The 18,085-nt window shown below is 36.9% G+C and overlaps 1 protein-coding gene across 2 annotated transcripts in view; it reads left to right on the forward strand.

Moving 5' to 3' along the window:
- Positions 1-17,865, forward strand: part of Hrs (Hepatocyte growth factor regulated tyrosine kinase substrate) — a 158,005-nt gene extending 140,140 nt beyond the window's left edge. For both annotated transcript variants that reach the window (XM_067149828.2, XM_067149827.2), the window contains one exon: positions 16,727-17,865. In XM_067149828.2, the coding sequence (XP_067005929.2) occupies positions 16,727-17,238 (512 nt within the window). In that variant the 3' untranslated portion in view covers positions 17,239-17,865. The remainder of the gene's footprint in view (positions 1-16,726) is intronic.
- The last annotated feature ends 220 nt before the right edge of the window (positions 17,866-18,085 follow it).

Consider the following 18,085-nt stretch of genomic DNA (forward strand, 5'->3'; position numbering starts at 1 on the left):
GAAAATCACAGACTTTTTCAAAAAATGATGTTCTGGAACAGTGTGTGTAGACTTGCTGGTACAATGTAAAAATAGATTTTCTGAAAACATCTGTCAGTACTGTAACTCTTATTATTATAATGGTATTTTGAAGTTATATAGATACTGAAGCTGATATAACAGGGCAGATGACCTCGTAGTTCTGGCCCTAAAAACAACAATAACTAACGGATATAATACTAGGTGAGTTCTTACGAATTGACTTATTTCAGTATAACAAAATTTCAGTATAACAAATTGCAACGCACTACAATCAATGACCTCCACCCCCCACACTTGTACGATTCCCTGGCTGGCACTTTCTCCTTTAAAACCATAAGACCGTTTGGGCTCGCATTAAAATTAAGCAATGCAGTTTCATCGGCAATGACAATATTGTTCGGTGCCTATAAATTTATTATATGAGCCACGTTTTTTCGTCAACTGTCGGCATCGCCAGTGTTCATGGATTCTGTTTTCCCACACATTGCCTGTTGCGTGATATTTTACGGCGTTCCTTAAAAGGTAGAATACAAAAGAATTCAGATTTCATTCAACTTGGTAATCATGCAGCGCACTGTAGATCCACCGTAGTGAGTGTAAATGCGGAAAGCTACGGTACCCCTCCACGTTCTGGAACATGCATTCTGTTATGACGTGGATAAATTTCGAGTTGAAATTACTCTGTAACATACTATTATTTTAAAATGTAAAGGCATGTTTCGAATTAAAAGTCTGAATTTCGGGAATGTGGCCGACGTTGTACTTCGAATTACGAATTATCCGTATTTCAAATTAAACAATTTAAATAACATGCGAAACTGTATCTCGTGTTTCCGGGAATGAGACCTTCTTCGAATTAGGTGGGATTTTGAATTAACCGATTTCGAATTATCGAGGTTCTACCGTATGACATAGGTGGTTGACTCATGATTAGAGTTTGTGGTTTATAGCATTTAAAAATCAGAGATTTAGGGTTTTGATTTTCAAATTTAGCATTTTGTAGCATCTATAATTCTCAAATTTAGCGTTTTGTAGCAAATTGGTTAAAAATACGCATAATTTGTGAAATTGCACATACAACAGTTCGGAGTAAAATCATACTGTTTGATCACACACTGCTCGTCATTTAGTCTTGAATACACTGTGGAAAATAAGACAAACATCAACATAAGACTGCAAGCAGTATTAACACACACAGGAATATGCATATTTACAAATTTACAAACTGAATTTCAAAGTGAAAAATACTATTCATTTATCACAGTACAACAGACCTACAAGGAAGAGGAATTTCAATGATGATTGAAGTACAACATGCCAGTTGTTTGAATGATGTCCTTCTTCATTTGCTAGAAAACCTCTCTACATCGACACTGTTCGTAGGGGCCCAAATGCACTGCAGTCCTGCCGAAGCAAAGGAAGGAAACTTTAACCTAAGTGCCATCAACATTTGGAGAGTGTCAGTATTTTTTTTTTTCCTTTCCATTGTAATGCTGCGGCATCTGTTGGTGATATGCCTCGCAACCCTCGACAAACTGATCAACAGTGACACTTCCAAACTATTGCAACGACATAAGTGATTTAGGTTCCAGAGCACTGTTTTGTCCTGCAACTGCAGGATTAAATACATTGCACATTTCATTGAAAAACACGTTACAGTAGTATCTCTGACGTTCATATGCTTCCAGAGCTTAGTTATGCATTTAAGCATACACTGCTTAAATTGCAACTTAATTTCCTCTTTCTTCGTATTGTTTGCCAAATAAACTTGTTCTGCAGTTGGAGTGATTGCCCTGAATAGAACAGCATAGACACATCTGCCGCGGTTGTCCGATGTCTCGTCTGCGATTACTGAAATGGGCTTCCCCTCCAATGCAGCATTCACGTCTGCTCTTGCTGAATATCCGCAACATGGAACATAATCTCTACTAAGGGTATTTCCTTGAGGCAGATCTCCTAATCCTGGGACGTACCTATGGGGCCAATAAAATTTTGTTAATAATAATAATAATAATAATAATAATAATAATAAAGTTTAGAGGTAAAGACAAATATTTAAACGTTTGATGTAGTGCTGGCCTAGTGAATCACTGAGAGAGTTTTGAAGCTTTTCCCTATAAACTTCCATTTATGTACATGAAAACAAGCTATTATTTTACATCCTAGATGATTTAATAAAATATAACATTTTAATATAACATCCACCACGTTTGTTCGGTTGAAAATTTCAGTAACCTAAACTTAAATTCCATGTAGAGTCGTCATATTAGGAAACATGCATCGACATGGTTTTTGGTCGAAAGTTTAAGAGACCTAACCTAAAAATCAACAAGGCTGTATAGCAATCGTAACACTTCAAACTAACCATCCATGTGGTTCTGTTCGGGGAGGGGGGGGGGGGGTTATTGGGGATATAAGCTAGTTTATGAATATTTCACAGTAAGGTAGGCTATACCACTCAAGATGGTGCAGATGTATTTTAAACACAAATATAAATAATGTCCAAAAGTATATCTGAAATCGGCACTTACTCTTCAAGGTAGTCTCGGAAAGCAGGATGATCCAGCTTGTGGATGAGGATATTAGTCTGCAGGCATATGTTCACAGTATCGTCAATGAACATTTGTTTATCACTTTTTGCTCTTTTTGTCATTTTTGTCATTTCTGCTATTGTGGCTTGACGCCACGCTGTTCACATGCTGGTTGGGAAAACAAATCGCTCCTTTAGTTTATGCTTTTGCTGTGTTTATACAAAAGAATTGTCTTCTTCCATTCAACTCTTTGACTGTCAAGTCGGCACATTAATATATTTGTATCGCTTACATAACAATGTTCCGATTTTTAACTCTCGGCACGCTGTTTGATCGTCACTTCACTTCTATCCATGGCTACCAGACAATAAATCGCTACCGTACTTTAAAACAGAACTAAACACCTAAGTCAAGAATAACTGACTATGACCAAGGGTCAATACCAATTGAATGAGCACATATGCTTGAAAGTGTATTAAGCTGTTTGATTGGTTGTTCTTTGCACTGCTCTTTGGCCGTTGAAAGATATTCCACACATTGAAAGATTTAAGACACCGTACTAATTCTTTCCCCCTAAAATTAACAATATATACCTTATTTTTAAGAAAAAATATTTGTTATTAAAAAGAGATGTTTATTTCTCATAAAACTGAGAATTTGCATCTATTTCACATAAATCATATAATTTCGCATTTTGAACCAATTTCGCTTTTTATCGCGAACTCGAAATTGCTAAAATCCAAATGTAGGGGTCATATAAGATGAATGCACATTCACTGACAAAGTTGCAACTTATTTTGCATTTATCGCAAATGCTAAAAACCACAAACTCTACTCATGATATTAAAAGATATTACAATAAAGTTAAAAATCGGAAAGCACATTCCAATTAATTGTCAAGTGGCGTGTTGTTAAAAACTTTAGGAATGTTGAGCATTAAAATCTTTTTGTCTGGTAATAGTCTTTAGTTCTTGAAGTTGATAAGTATTAATTAATTAAATTTTTTTTTCATTTGTGTGCTTGTAAATTTGAAGAATTTTCATATGGCGTGGTTCTTTTTGAGATAATATTAGTTTGAATGCTGGATGCTGTAGGCCATATTAAAGTTTATGTAGACATCATTGGGCCATCTTCCTTGATGTGGTGTTTGTGGGAAGAGTTTGTGATAGGTGTAGCTCTTTGTTGTGGACGTGTTGAAGTAAGCGTACTAGTCTAAAGGGAACATTGTTGTAGTAAAATTTGTTGTCAATCGGTAGGTAGCCAAGTGTGTGATGAAATTCTGTTAATCAGAGGTTATTTTGAAAAATTTAATGAAGAACCATGATTGGAATGAGGGGGGCTAAATAGTGGAAGTTGTACGAAAGGTGTTGACATTTATCCCTTCGACTGCTGAGATGTTAACTTACTATGTTGAGAACTTTAGAGCTACTGGCCGTCGCTGAGCTCTTACTTCACGTGTTGTATTCGTGAAGTTTGGGTGGAGGTGGTTTAGCTTGAGAAGGCGTGGCTAAGGGCTTATTCGTTGTGCGTGTGGGGGAGTTGCCGGTAGCGGGAGGAGGAGAGGGGATTGTTTGTGTGTGTTTTTTTTGTGTTTGTTTTGGATTGATGGGAGTGTTTACTGATTTAGTGTTAAATATTTTATAAAAATAACTATTCTGAAGTGACGATTTTTGTAATAGAATTGGGATCTGTTCGTAAAGAGGACTTTTGTTATCTATTACGTCATGTAAGTTTTTGTCTTAGTTAAATTGTTCGGCTAGGAACATGTATAAGTTTTGATATTCCGTCATGAGCTTACCTTCCTGAGCTTGAATATTTATTGTTAGTTGAATTGACTGAGTTATGATTAAAAAATAAATTTTGATTTGTATTCTGCATAGTGTAAGCAATTTTTACCTCTTTTTTTTTTTTTTTTTTTTTTTTTTAAGGAATGATAATTTGATGAATTTTTGGGTTGGTAAATGCAAATTTTGTGAACTTTGGTTTGTTGGGTTTTATTGGACAAAGATTTGTGGCTAAATTCAGTCTAACTTTATTAATGATTTTGTTGATCTTATCTAAATTGCACCCGTTGAATCTGGCCATTTCTTTTATGAAATCTAATTCTTTTTTAAAATTATTTGGTGAAAGAGGGATTTTAATGCCCTGTATACTGAACTGTAATATGTGGCTTGCTTATGGGAATTTGGATGTAACGATTCGTTTTTTATAGTTATTTGAGTAAATGAAGGCTTGCGGTAAATTTGGAAATCAAGTTTGTCTACAACTCGCATAATTTTGATGTCAAGAAAATTGATTGAATTGTTGTTTTCGGTTTCCTTTGTGAACTGTATATTTTTGTCTAAATTATTTAGAAACGTTAGGATGTTATCACTATTGTTAAGTTGTTTATCGATAATTGCTAATGTTAATATTGTAACTCTCTGTAATTGCTAATGTGCCGTCAACATAACGGAGCCATAAACTAGTCCGTTAATGTTTTTTTACTATTTTTGTTGTATTCTAGGTTGTCCATGTAGACGTCCGTTAAAATGCTGGAGATTGGGTCTCTCATAGCTAAGCTTTCTTGTTTATATATTCTGTTGTTGAAAGTTAAGTAATTATGTAAAAAAAAAAACCTTAATAACTTTATGAATTCATCTATTTCAATTTTGCTTAATGCGCTGTGTTTGGATAGGTTGTTTTTTTATTATAGTGATAGTTTCATTGACAGGTATATTTGAGTACATATTCGTGATTTAAAAAAAAGGAACATAAAACGTGATTTGGTAGTAAATTGAATTTGTTTAATTTTTTGCAAAGTTCGATAGAATTTTTGATGGGATTTATATTGTGAAATATAATATTTTTTTAAGAACTTGTGGAGGAACTGAGAAGTTTTATAATTGGGACTGTTTCTGCTATTGATTATTGGTCTGATTGGGGTTTCTTTTTTTTGGTGTGTATTTTAGGTAACGATCTTGCTGTAGGTAATTTCGGATTCATAGTGATCATTTTCTGATAGTCTTGTTCATTTAGTAGGAATATTGAATTCTTAAGGATGGGATTTAGATTGCGTTATGTTTTTACTATGGGATATTTATTGATTAATGTGATTAATGTCAACGAAATTATCTTCTTCTTCTTCTTCTTCTTCTTCTTCTTCTTCTTCTTCTTCTTCTTCTTCTTCTTCTTCTTCTTCTTCTTCTTCTTCTTCTTCTTCTTCTTCTTCTTCTTCTTCTCTAGCCTATTTCAATCCACTGCTGGATATAGGCCTCTTCCATGTGCTTCCATCGTCTTCGGTCTTGAGCCACTTGGAACCAGCGTGTTCCAGCCAACAGCTTTATGTCGTCGAGCCATCTCTTCAGGGGTCTTCCAATGCCTCTCTTGTGTCCCCATGGTCTCCAGTGAACAATCCTAGAGGTCCACCTGTTGTAGTCTTGTCGAGCTACGTGTCCTACCCATTGCCATTTTAGTCTTGCTACTATCTCTAGGATGTCTGTTACATTAGTTCTTCTCCTGATGTCCTCTGAACGGATCTTATCCCTAAGGCTGATCCCTAGCATCTGTCGCTCCATGGCTCGTTGTGTTCGCTGAAGCTTACGAGCACTTTCCTTCGTCAGAGTCATCGTTTCCAGACCGTAAGTTGTAACTGGCAGCACGCACGTATTATAAACCTTGGTCTTCAGGTTAATTGGAACATCCTTGTTGGTGAGGATGAACCTTAGTTTTCGGAATGCAGTCCAACTCATACCTATTCTGCGAGGAATTTCTGCACGTTGGTTGTCTTTTCCAAGTTTTATCTTGTGTCCAAGATAGATGTACTCATCGACAGCTTCTATATATTGGTTTCCCATTTTAAGTGGTCGACTCTCTGGGCTTAGAATTTTCGTTTTATTAATGTTCATTTCCAAACCAATCTTAGCAGAAGCAGTTTTTAATTCTTGGATCATGCTTTCTAGCTCATCTAGATTTTCACTTATGAGCACAATGTCATCGGCAAAACGCAGGTGGTTCAAATATAACCCGTTGATTTTTATTCCTTTATTATCCCAATGAAGGGTTTTGAATACATCTTCCAAGGCAAGGGTAAACAGCTTTGGAGAGATTGTGTCACCTTGTCGAACTCCTTTGCCAACTGGGATTTTATTGGCGATGAGGTCTTTGTCCACTCTGACTACCATTGTTGCTTGATCATAAATGTTTTCCAGAAGCTTTATATACCTTGAGTTTATCATGGCATTTTGAAGTGCCTTCATGATTGCCCAGATCTCCACTGAGTCAAAAGCTTTTTTATAATCAATGAAGGCCAGATGAATCTTGATGTTGTACTCAGTGGTTTTCTCAAGAAGAAGACGAATAGTCTGGATGTGTTCAACAGTTGAGAAACCTTTACGAAATCCCGCTTGCTCGACAGGTTGATAAAAATCCAGTTCTCTTGTGAGGCGGTTGGTTACAATTTTAGTCAGGAGCTTGTAAAGGTGTGATAACAAACTCACAGGACGATAGTTCTCTAAATTTTCCTTATCACCTTTCTTGAAGAGAAGTACCACTTCAGCATTTTTCCAATTTTCTGGTATTCTTCCAGAGTTAATACACTTGTTCAAACACAGTGCATTAAGCAAAATTGAAATAGATGAATTCATAAAGTTACTAAGTTTTTTTTACATAATAAGTACTTTACTTTCAACAACAAAATAGGTAAACAAGGAGGCTTAGCTATGGGAGACCCAAATCCGGCATTTTAACGGACATTTATGGACAACCTAGAATACAACAAGATAGTAAAAAACATTAACGGACTCAGTTTATGCTTCCGTTATCTTGACGACACATTAGCCATGTGTCTTGGTGGGTATGCTAAGTACCAGCTGATGAGCCCGGCTTGGCACACGGGGGCGAAATGCTGGCAACTGGGAGTGAGTTGGCTGGAACATTTATAATGCCCAATAATGGACCATTTATAATGGTAGACAAACTTGATTTCCAAATTTACCGCAAGCCTTCATTTACTCCAATAACTATAAAAAACGAATTGTTACATCCAAATTCCCATAAGCAAGCCACATATTACAGTTCAGTATACAGGGCATTAAAATCCCTCTTTCACCAAATATTTTAAAAAAGAATTAGATTTTATAAAAGAAATGGCCAGATTCAACGGGTTCAGTTTAGATAAGATCAACAAAATCATTAATAAAGTTAAACTGAAATTAGCCACAAATCTTTGTCCAATAAAACCCAACAAACCAAAGTTCACAAAATTTGCATTTACCAACCCAAAAATTCATCAAATTACCATTCCTTAAAAAAAAAAAAAAAGGTAAAAATTGCTTACACTATGCAGAATACAAACAGGAAGGTAAGCTCATGACGGAATATCAAAACTTATACATGTTCCTAGCCCAACAATTTGACAAAGACAAAAACTTAAATGACGTAATAGATAACAAAAGTCCTCTTTACTAACAGATCTCAATTCAGAATAGTAATTTTTATAAAATATTTAGCACTAAATCAGTAAACACTCCCATCAATTGAACACACACACCACCCCCCTCTCCTCCTCCCGCTACCGGCAACTCCCCCCCCACCACGTGCAACGAATAAGCCTTTAGCCATGCTTTCTCAAGCTCAACCACCTCCACCAAAACTTCACAAATACAACACGTGAAATAAGAGCTTGATGATGACCAGTAGCTCTAAAATTCTCTACATAAGAAGTTAACATCTCAGCGGCCGAAGGGGTAAGTTTCAACACCTTTCATTCAACTTCCAGTATTTAGCCCCCTCATTCCAATTATGATTCTTCATTAAATTTTCAAAATAACTCTTTAATTACAGAATTTCATCACACACTTGGCTATCTACCGGTTGACAATGACTTTTACTAAAACAACGTTTCCTTTCGACTAGTACGCTTACTTCAACACGTCCAACAACAAAGAGCTACACCTATCACAAACTCTTCCCACAAATACCACATCAAGGAAGATGGCTTAATGACGTCTACATAAACTTTAATATGGCCTACGCTCTACGGCATCCAGCATTCAAACTAATATTATCTCAAAAAGAACCACCCTATATGAAAATTCTTCAAATTTACAAGCACATAAATGAAAAAAAATTAATACTTATCAACTTCAAGAACCAAGGACTATTACCAGACAAAAAAATTTTAATGCTCTACATTCCTAAAGTTTTAACAACACGGCATTTGACAATTAATTGGAATGTGCTTTCCGATTTTTAACTTCATTGTAATATCTTTTAATATCATGAGTCAACCACCTATGTCATAAATCTTATATAAATGTCATGTTTTTAGATTCAAATATTAACTCAAACATTGTTAAGCAAATGGTAGACATAGTTACTTTTCAACAATATTCATAAGTCATTTCCAATCGGGTACCTGATCTATTCCTTAGGTAAAAATATGGTTGATGCCTACTATTGATAGGCGAAACATGTACCATCCAATGCATTAACCCTTTCCCGCCCTTAGCGCCCGACTCTTCGCTTTGCCTTCCGGTCCTTAGCGCCCGAAAGCGCCCAGCTGCATTATCTGCACACTTACGCGAACTGTACCATAGTTTTTTTGTTTTCTTCGGCTTTGAAGTGTTTATGAGGCATTTATGAACATGCAGTACGATCTACAAGGCTTAGGAAATGAAAGAAGAGCGATAATCTGTCTTGATGTCGCCTAGGAAATGGTCTTGATCTTCCGTGAGCGCGGGACAGCTGTTTCGTTCGTAAACATGGCGGGATTGAATACTGCGGATATTGAAACTGAGCTGAATATAGGCAACAAAAGTGACACAGAATCGTTTAGTAGGGGTGGAGGTGAATTTTTAGTGAGGGAATAACGTATCAACAAAGATAATTTTAGTGATAACAGTGATATAAGTGAAAACGGGTGTCGAGAATTCGGACCTGATTGTGATGCCGCGGCATTTCAGTTAACACAAATATTTCGTTTCATTACTCCGAATGATTATATGATTGATGTTGAACCTGTCCATAATTTCGAAAGAGTATTACGAGAAATATATTATTTTTGACATGTGTTAGGAGGAGACAAACTATTCAGTGAGATAGCCACTTGCGTATATATATATATATATATATATATATATATATATATATCAATGCAGCATTCAAACAGGCACATTCCGGAAACATGGATACATAATGTGAAGACACTTGCTCAGGGGAAATAGAAGCTGATATACAGTATACATTCCACTTCCAGAATCACGCGGTTATTGGTTTAGAGGGATTCATACAACATGTGAATGTGACAAATAGAGCCTACCTTTGTGTCGAATACCATATTTAGGGGGCGTGGAGGTTTGAACCAACAACCTTATGACTCAGTGAGTATGGAAATGGATGTGATGGTATGTTTTCTAATATTATTGAAAATTTTAATACATTGTGATCAACAGTTTTCATTATATTTAACTTTTTCTGAAACAGTGTGCTCTGCTTCAATTTTTCCTAAATAATAGGTTGAAATCTGGCGATAAGCGGACTGAAAATGTGGGCGGGAAAGGGTTAATTTTATGTTGACAATTTTGATAAGGACAATGTCCTAATTTTTAAGATTGTATTGTATTGAATAGGTGGGTAAACAATAAACACATTTAGTGTTATTTCATATTAATAATATTTACAATATTGTTCAGTGCGTACGAACTGATTATATGAGCCACGCTTTTTCGCCAACTGTCGGCATCGCCTGTGTTTGTGGATTCTTTTTTTCCGCACACTGTCTGCTAGATGATATTCTGGCGTTCCTTAAAACGCTGAATACAAACGAGTTACGATTTCAGTCGAACTTTACAGATATGAAGCACACTGTAGACACACCGAAGTCGGTGAAAGTGCGGAAAGCTACCTCTGCACGTTTCAGAAGATGCATTCTGTCGTGATGCAAAGAAATTTTGAATTTAAATTACTCCGTAAAATACTATTTTTTAAAAATGTACAGGCAGTTTTGAATTAAAAGTCTGAATTTTGGTATTAGGACCTGCGTTGTTACTATACCCGTATTTCGAATTAAACAATTTAAATAACATGCAAAATCATTTAAAGTAATGAACTTCATGGTTGGGTTCCGTATTGAGTTAAAACTTAACTTAAAAATGAGTACAAAATTTTATTGTTCCACCTTCTCAATACTTAAAATCATTGAACGTTTATCAAAACATTACAATATAATAATAACAGGTACTAGTTTCAGTCTGTTTTTTTTTTTTTTGGACCATCATCAGCCTAGCCAAAATTACAAGCAAAAGACATAATCTAAAAATGAAGTGATGTGGATGAACAAGGGGATGGGATGGTGATGGAATGACGTACAAAAGTAAAAACCTTATACATGTGTTACAATAAATATGACCAGAATGTGTTAAAATTAACAGATGAATAAAAGCATTGTGATGTCGTATAAAATCACTTGATGACAAAGTCTTAGGTTGACGGTTGAACTTGTGTTGCACACTTAAATTCGAGTGTAATCTTATGTAAGTTCTTATGTTTCTGGAAGGTTCTAAAAGCGAGTTCCACAATGGCGCAGAGGGAATTGTCCAGTATGACCAGTATAGACTTGACGAATTGAGAAAGCTGGACTCGTTCTATATAGCATGAACGATTGCTGTTTTTTAAAGGTAGTCTCAATTCAGTCAGAACCCAATGAGCCTTGCGCTTTTTGTAGAACAAGCTGCTGGAATGAGTGCAATGGACAGATTCTATCTTTAAAAAACAGCAATCGTTTATGCTACATAGAACGAGTCCAGCTCTCTCAATTCGTCAAGTCTATACTGGTCATATTGGACAATTCCCTCTGCGCCATTGCGGAACTCGCTTTTAGAACCTTCCAGAAACATAAGAACTTACATAAGATTTCACTCGAATTTAAGTGTGCAACACATGTTCAACCGTCAACCTAAGACTTTGTCATCAAGTGATTTTATACGACATCACAGTGCTTTTATTCATCTGTTAATTTTAACATATTTGGTCATATTTATTGTAATACATGTATAAGGTTTTTACTTTTGTATGTCATTCCCTCACCTTCCCATCCCCTTGTTCATCCACATCACTTCTTTTTTAGATTATGTCTTTTGCTTGTAATTTTGGCTAGGCTGATGATGGTCCAAAAAAAATGGACCAAAACTAGTACCTGTTATTATTATATTGTAATGTTTTGATAAACCTTCAATGATTTTAAGTATTGAGAAGGTGGAACAATAAAATTTTGTACTCATTTTTAAGTTACGCAAAATCATACCTCATGTTTCCGGGAAAGAGAGCTTCTTCAAATTAGATGCGATTTTGAATTTATCAATTTTGAATTATCAAGGTTGTACTGTAGTTACATTTTTATTTTCATTTTAGTTTCCAATTAATTTGTTCAGAGAGAATGGTTACCTATTTGTACTTCCTCTTTAAAAAAAAATTTTAAAAAAATACCACCGCATACTTCGTTTATATATCAGATTAGGTATACAAAAGTTGATGTTAGGCTCAGTTTTATTTTTTTTCTGCCTTCTCTGTGTGGCTGGCCCCATGGTGTAGGGGGACATTGCCTGCCTCTTACTCGGAGACTCTGGATTAGATTCCCAACCAAGTCAGGGATTTTTACCTGGATCTGAGGACTGGTTCAAGGTCCACTCAGCCTTGTGACGGGTGAGATGGCGGCCAACCAAATGACACCGCATAATTTGCAGGCCTTGAGGCTGAGCAGCGGTCACTTGGGTAACTATGGCTCTTTTGGGCTATTGCGCCATGGGGTCTGTCTGTCTGTCTGTCTGTCTGTCTGTCTGTCTGTCTGTCTGTCTGTCTGTCTGTCTGTCTGTCTGTCTGTCTGTCTGTCTGTCTGTGATAAAATAGATCAGTATAATTTCTGAAAACACAAAATTTAAGTTAAGAGATAGCCAGGTTGTACAACGAGCTTTATATTATTTAATGAGTATACAGAGGTGTTACTGTATTAATTAGGCTAAAACAGGAAGTGCCAAATTTCTCCGTTAATATTAGCTGTATCAAAAATCTATACATCGTAAAAGGTTAGCAAAATATAATTCCCAATCTTTTATGTTTGTGTACTTGACTATGCAAGGAATAACAGAAGAACTGGTTATTACATATCTACAAAGCCTGCCCGGTGGCCATGATTGTTAGGGCGTCAAGTCTTTACGATTGGATGTAATGGTTTGCTGGTCTGCTCAAGGCTTAACAATCCTATCCGACAGATGAATGAGCACTATGGAGAAGTTTGGAATTGAACCCTGGCTTTTGGCATGCAGTTTAGTGATTAGGAACTGTATATCACCACCTCTCCTACACAGTTGGCCAACAGTCAGATGTTGAATATTTATTCCACCAGTGGGGTTCGAACCAGCACACGTGATCTAATTCGTATAACTTTTTGTAACCAATCTCTGTATATGGACTTACACATTCAAAAGTTACTCCAGGACAGATTTGACCACATTCTGCGGGTGGGAGCAGTAGAATTCATCATTCCTTGCCTGTTGTAAGAGGCAACTAAAATGGGGACCAAGTACTGGCAGTTTTGTAGTGTGGGTTGGCAACCATGGTCCCCTTAGCTGAGCCTGGCATTGTTTCCACTTGTGACAGTTCCTCATTTTCATCCTTCCTATCTGACCTCCCTTGGTCAACTCCTTTTCTCTTTCGACACGTATGACATAGCTTATTGAATCAGAAATGTGAGCACTGCACGTGTTGCCATGGTCCGTTACCCAGATGTGCTGCGAACACTTAAGACTTAGTGGGACGAACAGTGGCATGCATAACTACTGTTAACTATGTGTGTATGTCTGCCCCTTACTCCTGTTTGCTGATTACTGCTAACGGCATTAGAAATAGATATATAGAACTCTCACTTGGAATACTTCAGCAGCAGGACAATTTGTTTGGAGTATTTACAATATGATTTTGCTTTTATCGAGGTAGATACAGTAATTCCCTTCTTATCTCCTTTTTGCAGAAGAAGAATCTGCATTCAAGTAGTGGAATACAAGTTTGGGTATTAAACACAGCACATGGCCTTATCAGCTTTCTAAATCCAAGAATTTCAATGTAATTACATTTAAATCATCCAATTGTAATCCACTCAAAGAATATAGTGCATATCCCCCATAAATTGATAGCACATTATAGATTTGCAGTGGCATTTACTATTTCCTCTCGCTAACAAATCGTATACACTTTCTGATGCATCGGTAAGGTATGTAATGCACTTAATAGAACCATAATCTTTCGTTAGTAAAGTTAGTAAAGTAGATACATTATCGGTTACAAATATTCAGATGCATCTAAAGTGCCTTCAGCAATCACTTTCAAGGATTTAAGCGGTTTTTGAAAAGTGATTGTATTGTAATCATATCGGAGGATGTAAATTAAGTTTCATGTTCCTCTCTATTCCTGTGCAGGAATTGATGAATTTCATTATACTTCATGTCATGACATCGGTGGAAATTCTGTGATTAGTTGGTCTGTTTATATTCTGTTATTCCTTGATTTCCAGTTTTGAAGGACACATTCAAAAATATGTTAAAAAATGGTGTTTCTCAGAGACTGATTCTTCGTGATACTCTGTTTGAGACCCCTTGTGGGTGGCGGGGGTGGAAAGGGTAGAATGCATCCACAGTATCCCCTGTCTGTTGTAAGAGGCAACTAAAGGAGGCAACCTCTAAAGCATGGTTTGAGTCTAGCATTCAAAGTTCATAAACCAGGTTCCTTACTTTTCTCTGTAACTTCCCCTGGTAAATTCTTTTTCTCTTCTGATCGCGATGGTATTAGGTTTGCAATTACGAAGGTGTCTTTTCTTTTCACACCCTTTGTGGTCCTTTCCTTTCTCTTGAGTCGATACCCTCATTCCAAGTGTCGGACCATTTCCATTCTCACCCCTCAACCCAGCCTCAGATTAGTGTTAATATTTGGCCAGTTGTACTACTCCTAAATATTTGTACTGTTCCTGGGTGTAGATGACTTTATAATAGAAGAGTAATCCTTTGAAATAAGGTTTTTGTCTTTCAGGCTCATCAAAGATATTTTCAGCTTCTAGCAAAAGAACATAATATATGCAGCATTAACAAAAATTGTTGGCAGGATCTTAGTTTGTGGACTTCTTGACACCAAAACTGAGCAGTCATTTATACAGAAGAATCGATGTCAAACTTTGTATAACTCATCCCATGGTGTAATCTTTCATTTTGCCAGGCTGAGTGGCTCAAACGGTTGAGGCGCTGGCCTTTTGACCCCAACTTGGCAAGTTTGATCCTGGCTCAGTCCGATGTTGTTTGAAGGTGCTCAAATACGTCAGCCTCGTGTCTGTAGATTTACTGGCATTAAAAGAACTCCTGCGGGACTAAATTCCGGCACCTCGGAGTCTCCGAAAACCGTAAAAGTAGTTAGTGGGACATAAAGCAAATAATGTTATATATTAGTCCTTCATTTTCCGAACACACAGGTTACTAATAATTGTGCATAGTTTTATTACATTGGGAAGGTGACGAGCAGCAATTGGGTAACTTATAGCGAATGTTATTATTTAAACCTAGAAGTGCGCCCTTTTATTTGTGAAGTGTATTCACTAGCATGTGCTGGGCTGGGTAACTCAGATGATAAAGTGCTGCACTTGTAAGCTCAGTTGGCAGGTTCAGTTCCAGGTCAGTCTGGTGTGGGTCTGAAATATATCAGCCTTGGTTGGTAGATTTACTAGCACAGAAAATAATTCCCGAGGGACAAAAGTCTGGCACCTTGACGTCTGCGAAAGTTGTTAGTGGAGTCATTACATCTCTGCAATAATTTGCTGTCTCCCTTTGCCTGTGCTTGTACTTGGGGCTTAGAAATGTTTAGCTATTTTCTTAGAATGCAGTAAATTTTATCGTGGTATGATAGTTGTAGGTAGTTGTTGTAGTCTTAATTAAGGTATAGTCTGGTGTGAAAATGAGAAATGATATAAATTATCTTCACTGGCAAGGCTGAGTGGCTCAGGTTGAGCTCGCTTGATGGGTTCAATCCCATGTCACTGGTGGTATTTCAAGGCCGTCAAATACGACAGCCTTGTGTAAGTAGATTTGCAGTACATAACAAAATAACTGCAGGACAAAAGTTTGACGCCTTGACTTAGCAGGATGTCAAACCAATTATATTATTCAGGTCTGCTGATGGGGCTTAAAACCTACAAACTTAAGATAATATAGGAATTCACTGACATATTGTTTTCTCATTCTAATCATGGTGAACTGTTACCTACTAGCTATTACAGTAAAGTTCTGGTTATTCAGGCTAATGGAGGGAACATACACGAAAAATTGAGAAAAACACAGATAATTTAGTTCAGTGAAAATTACTGAAAACTCTTTATAATTATGTAAACTACCGAGCTTGATAGCTGCAGTCACTTAAGTGCGAAGAATATCCAGTATTCGGGAGATTGTGGGTTTGAACCCCACTGTCGGCAGCTCTGAAGATGGTTTTCCATGGTTTCCCATTTACACACCAGGCAAATGCTGGGGCTGTACCTTAATTAAGGCCACGGCCACTTTCTTCCCATTCCTAGTCTTTTCCTGTCCCATTGTCGCCATAAGACCTATCTGTATCGATGCAACGTAAAGCAACTTGCAAAATTATGTAAACTTTTACATTTTGAAGGTTCTATCACTGTTCTGCACAAAATCCTCCAGCTTTTCTTTTCTGAAAATTGCAAACAGTTTGTGCTCCTAATCCATAATCTGTCTGCAACATAGCAGCTGACTCACCCTTCTCAAATTTTATTTTTCTCTAACTTACAGATTTTTTGCTTGATTGTTTGCATGACGAGATTAAACTGATGACCATACAGACTGATTAACAACAGAAGTTTTCACAGAGGCGCACTAGACTAATAACGAATATGTTACACTTTTGTCGCACAGCATAGTACTTATTGCTGCTATAAAGGAACTTGTATTGGGGAAAGTCTAGTTGGTCAGCAGGAAAAGTAATGTATATTTCAGTATGTTTCTTAAACACATTTTTTTGAGATTGTATGAATAACCCACAAAATGGATCACTTGTGCATGAATAATCAGGAGTTTACTGTACAAACTGTTCTACAGTTTACAGTTGTTTGGGACATGTAATATGAAGTGTTACCAATATTCTTCCAGGAATACCCAGCTCTACTCAAGCAGGACCAGTACCAGGTGGACCTGTGCCTATGCAGGGGCCTCCTGGGTCAATGTCATCTCTGCCCAGGCCCCAGGGTCCAATGCCTGGACCAATGATGGGTCCAATGGGTCCTATGGGACCTCAGGGTCCTATGCCTGGACCAATGATGGGTCCAATGGGACCAATGGGACCACATGGACCTCCAGGACCACTGCCTCCCGGACAAGGACCACAGGGACCACCAATGCCGGGTCCTCCTGGTCAGGCTCCTATGGGCCCTCAGGGACCTATGCAAGGTCCAGGACAGCAAGGGCCTGGGCCACAGTTTTCAGGTTCTGGAGTAGCAGAGGCACAAGTAGTGCCCCCTGGCAGTCCTCAGCAGCAACCGCCATCTCAACAGCAGGTTCCTCCGCAGCAGCAGCAGCAGCAGCAACAACAACAACAACAACAACAACAGCCGCCACCACCATCTTCTAATTCACAGACTGCTGAGCTGATAAGTTTTGATTGAAGTGTTTGAATAACATAAGTATGAAAGTTGGTTATATTTTCGTATCTGCAACTACAACGAATCATTTATGATTTGTAGGTGGTCTGTGTCAGAGTGGATTGGTCTTGATACTGCAGGAGAATTACTCAGCTTTACTGAAATCTTAACTTAGTGTTATTAGCTGTGTCTATATTGTATTATGCTGTATGTAGGACCATTATATCATACCATCTAATGGGAAGGTGAGTGAGATTTTATTGCTATATAAAGTAATTGCAATTTTCTTCATTTCATAGTGTAAAAAAAAAAAAAAAAACTTTTAACATGCAGATGCTAAGGTGCTTTTTATTTAAGTTCTTTAAAATGTGTTACCAGGAATTAGAACTGATGAATCCTACTAAAGGAACTTTAATTTTCTTGGAGTTTTAATGTGACATTTTAACTATAATGGCACTAATTTTCTCTGGAATAGCTGTAGATATTGTGATGAAATGTTTTATACGATTGTAAGTTGTGCAATGAATGATATATCTTTATCATTCTTCCTGGCTGTGGGAGAATTTGGCGAGTGGAATGAATCATTTTAAACCTGTATTGTCTTGTAATTCAAAATCATTCTTAAAAATAAGGGAAGTTTTAAAATTGAAATTAAGATTGTTTTTCTCTGATATATTTAAAGGAAAATATGAGGAAGTTGGAAGTGGAACCTGCTTGCTATTCCTTCCTTTCTCAGATCTTTTAAACATATTACTAAACAAAGCCTCACATTCCTTGGTTTGCGTGATATAGTATATTGTTGTATATAGTGATCCTGAATAGTATATAGTAGAATTTAAGTACTGTATAAATTTTTTAATTGTTCTCGTCA

This window comes from Anabrus simplex, chromosome 6 (genome assembly GCF_040414725.1).
Source record: "Anabrus simplex isolate iqAnaSimp1 chromosome 6, ASM4041472v1, whole genome shotgun sequence".
Taxonomy (NCBI): domain Eukaryota; kingdom Metazoa; phylum Arthropoda; class Insecta; order Orthoptera; family Tettigoniidae; genus Anabrus; species Anabrus simplex.